The 9,716-nt window shown below is 36.8% G+C and overlaps 1 protein-coding gene across 3 annotated transcripts; it reads left to right on the top strand.

The window, feature by feature from the left end:
* The first annotated feature begins 519 nt into the window (after nt 1-519).
* Nucleotides 520-8,871, top strand: LOC102630173 (uncharacterized). 3 transcript variants are annotated; one of them, XM_052439651.1, is made up of 8 exons: nt 528-1,603; nt 1,799-2,107; nt 2,279-2,562; nt 3,544-4,572; nt 4,703-4,871; nt 5,597-5,754; nt 6,459-6,725; nt 8,461-8,871. In XM_052439651.1, exons 1-7 carry the CDS (start codon nt 763-765, stop codon nt 6,699-6,701), a joined length of 3,033 nt encoding a protein of 1,010 aa, XP_052295611.1. In that variant the 5' UTR covers nt 528-762; the 3' UTR covers nt 6,702-6,725; nt 8,461-8,871. The 3 variants fall into 3 exon arrangements, 2 of the variants coding, with proteins under 2 accessions (XP_052295611.1, XP_006484692.1); XM_006484629.4 differs by lacking the exon at nt 8,461-8,871 and having other exon boundaries at nt 529-1,603; nt 6,459-6,982; XR_003066293.2 differs by lacking the exons at nt 6,459-6,725; nt 8,461-8,871 and having other exon boundaries at nt 520-1,603; nt 4,747-4,871; nt 5,597-5,745.
* Nucleotides 8,872-9,716: the final 845 nt, after the last annotated feature.

The raw sequence follows: 9,716 nt of genomic DNA, 5'->3' as shown, positions 1-9,716 counted from the left end.
AAGACTCTAGACTATAATATACCTTTTATGTAATAATTAAAGAAATTATTTTATGCACCGAAGTTCCGAATATTGTATTAGAGATATCACCCAAATGCAAAAGATACTATTCTCAAAAAGATTATTAAGATATTTCTGAGAATGAACTTGGAAGCTTCTAAACTCTAAATTCTTCCTTCTCCCACAATAATAAGTTAATAATTTCATTTCCTTCTCAAAAAAAAAAAAAAAAAGTTAATAATTTCATTTCATTAAAAATAGGTAATTTCATGTTCAAAAACGAAACACGTTTTCTCAAACAACAGAGAGCCGTAGTTAAAAAACGCGTCACTGACCACACAAATTGAAGTCGCATAAACAAAAGGATCATTGGACGGCAAATAGAACACGTAGCTCACTGCACAGACCATCCCGTGCCACAGAATCTCACTCAACCAATCATAACGCAACTTGTCGATCTCCTCTTCCCCACTTTAACCTTCGATAACGACTTTTGTTCACTTTCAAGTGTCAAAGCCTCTCTTACTCAGAAACTGATTCTTTCTTATATAAATTTGGGACTAATATGCAAGATTTTATCAATATATACACAAATATCCCACTTCTCCCCTGGCCTCAGATTACCATTTGAGGCTCAAATTTGCAACCTCTTTTTTTTTTTTTTTTAATGTTTTTGGCATCTGGGTCATGATGAAGTAATGCGTTTTGTGTTTTGTTGTCAAAATCAAGAACTGGGTTGTTGTTGTCGTCGTTTTTACTGAAATGGAAGTGGGGGTTGCCCTTGCCTCTGCCTCTGCCTCTTGTGTGTTCTGTGGAAGCCGGAGTGTGCCTGTAACTACAAGGAAAACTTTAGCTTTGAATGTCAGAAGGTTTAATTCTAGTGTTTGGCATCCAGCTCCATTGAAGTTTTCTGTTTGTTCATCTGTTAGATCCATTTGTTTGTTTATTGGATACAAGTCAAGTTCTTCGTTTGAATTTTTTCAACCCCAGCAATTTGTTCCTTACAATAGCAGCAGCAGCAGCAGTAGCACTAAGTCTAGTACTACCTTTAAGAAAAAGCCTAGAAGAAAAAGCAGTGGTTTTTCCAAATCCAAAATCCAAAAGACTAAAACTTTATCTGGTCCTAACAGTTCTACTAAGGCCAATGTTAGCAGTGTAGTTGAGAAATCAAGTGGTGAGAAGCAACAGGAGCAGCCTAAGAAGAGTGATAATGCAGTCAATGTGCAAGCTTTGTCTCAAAATGGGAACCCTTTGGGTAGAAGAGAACTTGGTAAGGGTGTTGTGAGGTGGATATGCCAGGGAATGCGAGCAATGGCTTCAGATTTTGCTTCTGCTGAGATTCAAGGAGAATTTTCTGAGCTGAGGCAGCGGATGGGGCCTGGTCTTACGTTTGTTATAGAAGCGCAGCCTTATTTGAATGCCATTCCTATGCCGGTGGGGCTGGAGGCCGTTTGTTTGAAGGCAGGCACTCATTATCCGACTCTGTTTGATCACTTTCAGAGGGAATTGCGTGATGTTCTTCAGGAATTGCAGCAGAAATTATTGGTTCAAGATTGGCACGAGACTGAGTCTTGGAAGCTGCTCAAAGAGCTTGCTAATTCAGGTTCTTCTCTCTTGCTGACACTATGTTTTTCATTACATTTTTCATGTAGACAAACTGAGATTTGATCTCTAAGACAGCACAGTATCTTCTGGGGAAAATCATTGTTGAAGACCACATTTATTGGTTGTTCATAGTACAAGTTTTGCTTATAGTACAAGTTAATCAATCTGTAAATTGATTTTGGTGCATTTGCAGCCCAGCACCGGGCTATTGTGCGCAAGGTTACCCAGCCAAAGCCTGTGCAAGGTGTTTTAGGAATGGATTTGGAAAGGGTTAAGACTATACAGAGCAGGCTTGATGAGTTTACGCAACGGATGTCAGAATTGCTTCGTATAGAGAGGGATGCTGAGTTGGAGTTCACTCAGGAGGAGTTGAATGCTGTTCCAACCCCTGACGAGAATTCTGATTCATCGAAGCCGATCGAGTTTTTGGTTAGCCATGGACGGGCTCCACAAGAACTATGTGATACCATCTGCAACTTGTTTGTAGTCAGCACCTCTACAGGTTATGTAGCAATTTATCTTCACCTTGATTAGTAGTTTTCTTGAATGTGACATTGATTAACCTTTGATTTTTTTTGGATATCTCTTATTTATTTATTTTTTCGAATTGTGTGTTACCTTCCTTAATTTCAATTTGGTTTAGTAATATATTGGGATTGGGATGTGTCCACAGGACTAGGAGGAATGCATTTGGTATTGTTTAGGGTTGAAGGAAATCATCGACTGCCACCTACAACCCTTTCTCCTGGAGACATGGTTTGTGTGAGGATTTGTGACAGTAGGGGTGCATGTGCCACTTCTTGCATACAGGGGTTTGTTCACAATCTTGGGGAGGATGGTTGCACCATCAGTGTGGCTCTGGAATCTCGCCATGGCGATCCCACATTCTCTAAGCTCTTTGGCAAGAGTGTGCGCATTGACCGTATCCAAGGATTGGCGGACACTCTAACTTATGAGGTATGGATACTTTTCAGTTATCCTTGTTTTGGAGGGAATGATTTTTCTCAATTAATCATGCTATACATTGTATGGGGACAAATATTTTAGTGTTGCAGCCCAAGTTCTTCTTATGTTGCATTCAAAATTCGGCTTGAGTACCCCAAGCCCTTGCTTGTGGGTATTCTTACGTGTTCCCATTATCTTGGATTTGCACACATTTTGCTATCTTTTGGTTGTGTTCAGAATGCTATAAAAGTGTGCAATATTCACCTCTAGTAGAGATGGCAATGGGATGAAAGTGGCTGGAAATTCATTCTTTTATTGAATCAAATCACTGACACTCTTCATCTGTTTTTCCTTTTTTTGAGAGTTTCTCACTCTGCATATTTCTCATCATACTTTGATTGAGTTTCCCATTTTATTTCAGAATTTCTATATTCCATTTCGTAAACCATATGGCCTGTTGTAATTACTTCTGTCTTCCTTGCCACAGCCTGTTCTCATATTTGAACTTCTAACAGTTGATTAAATCAAGAATTATTCCTCAATATAAAAGACCTGCACCATTCAAAACATTTTGGCAAGTTCATTTTTCCTCTTTTTTCAATTTTATCTGGATTTACCTCACTAAATCACCACATCCACCTAGTCCACAAAATGTTAGTGATGCTCTGTTGAATGGCATTAAAGCTGAAGCCATCCATGCTCTAATCCTGATGAAATTAGTGTAGTGTAAAAAATAAAACGGATCACGCTATAAAGGCAGTGCAGTACAGATGACATTCCTCGAGTCAGGTTAAGTTTTTTGCCTTTGGATCAACTTCCTAATTTACTGGGTTATACAAGGTTATATAGGTATAGTTGTATCATTATGCCACTTACGGTAGGGCATAGGACCTCAAAGCCACATGTTTTGTAGCTGTTGCAATTAAGGTTTTTCTTTGGATAGTGACTTTGCACTTTTCTTAATCACTAACATGTTGTGTTTCTCTTTTGCAGCGCAATTGTGAGGCGTTGATGCTCCTTCAAAAGAATGGTTTGCACAAGAGAAATCCTTCTATTGCTGCAGTAGTTACATTATTTGGAGACAAGGAAGATGTTACATGGCTTGAAGAGAATGATTTAGCAGATTGGTCTGAAGTGAAATTGGATGGAATAATGGGCAAAACTTTTGATGACTCGCAGAAAAAGGCTATTGCCTTGGGTTTAAATAAGAAGCGGCCACTGCTGATAATCCAAGGACCTCCTGGTACCGGTAAGACAGGTTTGCTTAAGGAAATTATAGCTCGTGCTGTCCAACAAGGTGAAAGGGTACTAGTAACAGCGCCTACAAATGCAGCTGTTGACAACATGGTTGAAAAACTTTCAGACGTTGGATTAAATATTGTGCGGGTTGGAAACCCAGCACGCATATCTCCAGCTGTAGCATCAAAGTCTTTGGGTGAAATTGTCAAGTCAAAGCTTGCAAGTTTTGTGGCTGAGTTTGAAAGGAAGAAGTCAGATCTTAGAAAAGATCTGAGACAGTGTTTGAAGGATGATTCATTAGCTGCTGGCATACGTCAACTTTTAAAACAGCTTGGAAAGACACTGAAGAAGAAGGAGAAAGAGACTGTGAAGGAAGTTCTATCAAGTGCTCAGGTGGTGCTTGCCACAAACACTGGAGCAGCTGATCCATTGATACGAAGGCTAGATACATTTGACCTAGTTGTTATTGATGAAGCAGCACAGGCAATTGAACCTTCTTGCTTGATCCCCATATTGCAGGGAAAACGCTGTATTCTTGCCGGTGATCAATGCCAGCTTGCTCCGGTGATTCTTTCTAGGAAAGCTTTGGAGGGTGGGCTTGGAGTATCCCTATTGGAGAGAGCTGCAACTTTGCATGAAGGGGTTCTTGCTACTAAGTTAACAACCCAGTATCGTATGAATGATGCAATTGCAAGCTGGGCCTCAAAAGAGATGTATGGTGGATCATTAATCTCGTCTTCTACTGTTGCTAGTCATCTTCTTGTTGATACTCCATTTGTCAAGGTAGGGTGGGTCGGTGAAGCATGTTTAGATAGTCCTTTACTTCCTACTTTAGTTTTGTTTATAATATCTTAATCTTCTTACCTGAGATTGTCAAGGCATCACTTGAAAAAGTTCCCGCCGATCTTTGCAGCCCACATGGATAACACAGTGCCCATTGTTGTTGCTTGATACAAGGCTGCCATACGGAAGTTTATCACTTGGTTGTGAAGAGCATCTAGATCTAGCTGGCACAGGCTCATTCTACAATGAAGGGGAAGCAGAAATTGTTGTGCATCATGTTTTCTCCTTGATTTGTGCAGGTAATTATAGACTTACGTGTGAACTCATTCTTGAAATTTCATTGTTGTCTTAATAAAAACTAAACTGAATCATGAATCAATTTCGACACACAAGCTGTGCATTTCAGTAAGAAGTTGAGTTTGAGAATTATAAATATGGCAAACACATCTATATGCAATATATTATTATTATAGAAAAACCCTATCAATTTGACCGGATAATTTGATTAAATCGATTAAAACTGTAGGAATCTCGTTTTGCTATGTTAACAATACCTCTTTTTGCATAATTTTTGTGCCATACTTCTTGTTGTAGAAACCCCCACGAATCCGAAGTCATGCTTGATGCATAATTAATTAATGATGTATGTACTTTCTGTTGTGGGCTTCATATACTTTTGTGCTCAGTAATTGGGTTCCCCTTTATTGTCATAAGAATTACTGATAAAAGATAGCCACCTTGATGCTGACAATCAAACATAATTGGGTTTTCATAAGTGACAACCATATTGTATATCCATATGTATTGTATATTTTGTTTCATGTAATGATATGTGACGATTTGATTGGTTTGGGTCCTGTAACAGTATATGATTATTTCCATTTTGAAACCATTATCAGAAGAAATGATTTTATGCTTGTCTAGTTGGATCGGTCTTAAAAGAATTGGTTGAATTTACAGTTCATACAAAATCCAATAATTGACAAAGTAGGTAATCATTTTTCTTTTCAAATCCACTATGCAGGTGTCAGCCCATCAGCAATTGCAGTGCAATCACCTTACGTTGCTCAGGTACAACTCCTGAGAGAAAGGCTTGATGAGCTTCCAGAGGCTGCAGGTGTTGAGGTAGCAACTATTGATAGCTTTCAAGGCCGGGAGGCTGATGCAGTGATTATATCAATGGTATGTTCCTACAGTAGGTTGACAGTTTTATGTATCACATAACAGCTCATATTTCTCATTAAGCTTGAAAATCCTGTCCTAATATTTTTTGTGTTCTTCATACCTGATTGGTACTATAAAAGGCACGAATTGCTTCTTGGAGCATATAAAAACTAGAACCTGTTCGATAACTACTTATGAAGGTCTTTGGCTTGTTGGTTGATCACAACAGTCCATACCAACTAATGTCTTTACCATCGTATACAGCTTCTGAGTCACAAAATTATTTCTTCTTGTATAGTGTCTTACTTTTCTTCCCCTGGACGGTTTTTTATCACAATTTTTCGGGATCATATATGAACCATACTGTAGACCCTTTTGAAGATGAAGTTAACCACGCAGATACTCACTAAACAGGAAGGATGAAAAAAACAAATCAAGACAGCTCAAAGTCAAAGTAGTTCAGTGCGGGCACCACATACAGTCTTCTGTGTCATGCATAAAAATTTAATTACCAAGTAATGTGTTTCTTAGGCATGTACTTTTTCTGAGTCTGTACCCTCACATATTCTCAATCCTACACTTTGTGCACAACAATGTAAAATCGTTTTCATTGAAATTTCAGTACTTGAGTTCAGGTTTCATCTGATATTCTGCTGCATTATTGCTAACTTTAATTGAACTTTCATATATCAATGTAAAATGTTTTTTCTTTCAATTTTAAGGTCCGGTCAAACACTTTGGGAGCTGTTGGCTTTCTTGGGGATAGTAGGCGAATGAATGTTGCCATAACAAGAGCATGCAAACATGTAGCAGTTGTGTGCGACAGCTCAACAATATGCCACAATACCTTCCTGGCCAGACTCTTGCGTCATATCCGTTATTTTGGTAGGGTGAAGCATGCCGAACCTGGTTCGTTTGGTGGATCTGGACTTGGCATGGACCCAATGTTGCCATCAATCAGTTAACAAAAGCTTAAGCAGATCAATTTGGTAACTTACTATTTCTTTCTTAGGCAGTGATTGTTTGGGAGGACTTCAGTAATGTAGATTCTTGTCCTATTTTCTTCTCAGCATCTGCTTCTGCATCAATTTATGTACAGCCCCACCTTCATTTTTTCAACAGAAAAAAGTCGTTCGTAAATGCATTGACCGTCGAATATGGATTTGTATATAAACTACACAGATTATACGTTCTGATTTTGATACGATACAAATGAAAAAGAAAAAAAATTGTTGCAATTATATTATACGCTAATCTCAAATGATTGCTCTGTCTGTAACTAATGTTGAAAGATTGTAGAATGTAGCGTCCACTCAGGTATTTTTACTGCTATTGCAAATTTGGCAATTTGCCATCCTTGCTACTGAAAATTGCATTGCTAATTCTTCAGATTATGTGTAATAAGAATTCAGGTTTTGGTTCGTGTTTTCTTTGTTAATCTCATAGGAAACTAATCTTGAATGATTTAATCTCATGATTTGGTTCATTTGGGAGGTTCCCAACTTGTCATGAGGTTTATTAACCAGTGTTGCAGTAATATTTTGAACTCACTGCTCTCTTAGATGCGAAACCATTGATTTTGTTGAATGAATTGATTCTGTAAGAAAGCTAATGTAGACATGAAAGCTTAACATTCTTCGGATCAGGAAACTACCAAATCTTAATTAAGACTTAAGGTAACTTTACTTGCAGGGCGGTATGTTCTGCATTTTACATAATATTATGAGCAAATACTGAAAAATTATATTCTGTGTTATATATCTTTGAAAATTATATTAAACTCCTTTAGTACAGATATCTCCATGTTATAACATTTAAATTTAATTTCATAGTGATTTATGGCTCTTGTATTTGTGTGGAATAAATCTGAATTTTATAATGGGTGAGCATTCATATTGGGCTACTGGGCAAACTTGAGGGGTGTAAGTTCGAGTCCTAACTTATGGCTGGGGTTTCAGACTCTATTTTCCTTTTAATTGGACAGGAACAAATAATCTCTCTTGCAAATATGAATAGAATAGATACTAAATATTAGTGGGATTACATATATTTTATTATAAGAACAGAAATTAGATTGTGACATTAAAAATATGTAAACACATCAGTATTTAAGAAAACATTCGCATTGGAGAATAATTATGTAGTGTTTACTTGGTCAAATCAAGTAACAAAGAATTCAATGAGAGATTCAACCAAAAACTGGAAAAGTGGTTTTCTTCTTGGCTACTCCTTGCCTATCATTAATGCAACCGATAAGGCAATAACTTATCTAATTACCAGACTAAATAACTTATTAATTAAATAAACTATATCTTTATCTCTCTCTTTTTCCTCCGATTTTATCATCTGTTACACTTCGAATCTCAGGCATTTTCTTCATCCATTAATGCTTAGTCCTCATGTGACTTTTTCTTTCGCTTAGCTTTTCCTTTGATTCATGTCCCAAAATTAAATCAAACCCAAATGAGTCAATCTCCCTCTGACTTCTATGATACATGATTAGATTTTTCCAAGTGCAGTCACACTCATCTAACAAAATAAAAACGGCTCATTTGAGGCTAAACGTTTATATAATAACCAAAGCAGAAAGGAAAACTAAAATAATAATAATAATAATTAAAAACAAAAAAACAAACGAACCCATTTGGATAATTCGAAATTTTCTTTTACTTCATCGCTTTAAAACACATTCTGATAATTTTTCTCTTGTTTATTTCCCTTCAGCTTCTTCCTGCTAATCGCAATGCAGCAATTCATGGAAGCCATAGTTCAAGCCTTGACAGCCAACACAAGCATAAGATTAAAATGGCTGCTTTTCTGCTGACAAACCGGGCACCAATTCCACCTTCAGGACCATCAAAAGGACACGACAAGCAGCCAAAAGTCGGCGGTCCGGTTGGCTCAGCCAGGGATAGTGATATAGCCTAGCCATGACTCTAAACGCAGACACGATACATAAATAAGAGGCGCGAAGGCGAAAAGAAAGAAAAAGATGTAGGCTGTGTCAGTCTTTCAGCTTATTTTAAACATGTACTGTTGCATGCAGAATATGTTAGTGTGTCAACCAAGTGAAGACACGATTTCTTGTCTTCATTATTTGATTCTATAAATCAGATATGCTATTGTCTGTCTTAATCCTTTTTGTTTCTTGATCTTCTTGCACTTTCGACGTACACGTATATGTATACAGAGTCACGATTAGTAGGCAATATTGGTCTTGTTATGATGAAAGGTATAATACTATCATCACATAAAGTCATCTAATTAATCTAATATAGGCGACCTCACTCAGCAAATAATTTCTGTATACAATCTAAAAACAATGATTTAGGGTGCGTTTGAGATTGAGATTGGACAGTTATAACTTAAAAATTATAGTACTAAAGTGTTTGGTAAACACTAGCTGCTGTAACTTGAAAGTTATGTTGATATAATTTTTCACATGTATACTGAAAAATCTATTATATATTTAATAATTTTATTAAAATTATTATTTAAAATTTACATTTACTATATTTTACTAACTGTTATAATTGTTTTTTAATAATAGATGTAACTTAAAAAGTATAACACCTTAATTTCAAACGTACCCTTAATGCACTATCATTGGTGGAGCTGTGTTGTGAGATTCACGTTCCCATGAATGATAGTTTGATACGCATGCATTTACGCACCATATCACCACTCTATGAACTAATATGTATGATTTCTATAAGATGATTAAACTCTTTCTTTAATGATGCTCCTCTTTTAATTCATCATCCGTTACATCTCAAACCTCTGACATATCTCCATCATTAATGCATAGTCTTAGATGACTACTTTGCCCTTTCTTTTGTTCATTTCCAAAATAAATCAAGCCCCAAATGATCCAATATATTCTCTCTTTTGACTTTCTAAAATATGCCACAAGCACATAGATGATATGGACAAATATTTGGTAGACCTCTACCATGCATCCAGGAAGAGGAAAAGAAAAA

This window comes from Citrus sinensis, chromosome 4 (genome assembly GCF_022201045.2).
Source record: "Citrus sinensis cultivar Valencia sweet orange chromosome 4, DVS_A1.0, whole genome shotgun sequence".
Classification (NCBI taxonomy): domain Eukaryota; kingdom Viridiplantae; phylum Streptophyta; class Magnoliopsida; order Sapindales; family Rutaceae; genus Citrus; species Citrus sinensis.
This window is presented reverse-complemented; position numbering and strand designations above follow the sequence as displayed.

Coding starts and splice junctions, on each gene's coding strand:
- LOC102630173 (XM_052439651.1), top strand. CDS start 763: ATGGAAGTGGGGGTTGCCCTTGCCTCTGCCTCTGCCTCTTGTGTGTTC. Junction 1,604..1,798: donor CAAAGAGCTTGCTAATTCAG/GTTCTTCTCTCT, acceptor GTGCATTTGCAG/CCCAGCACCGGGCTATTGTG. Junction 2,108..2,278: donor TGTAGTCAGCACCTCTACAG/GTTATGTAGCAA, acceptor ATGTGTCCACAG/GACTAGGAGGAATGCATTTG.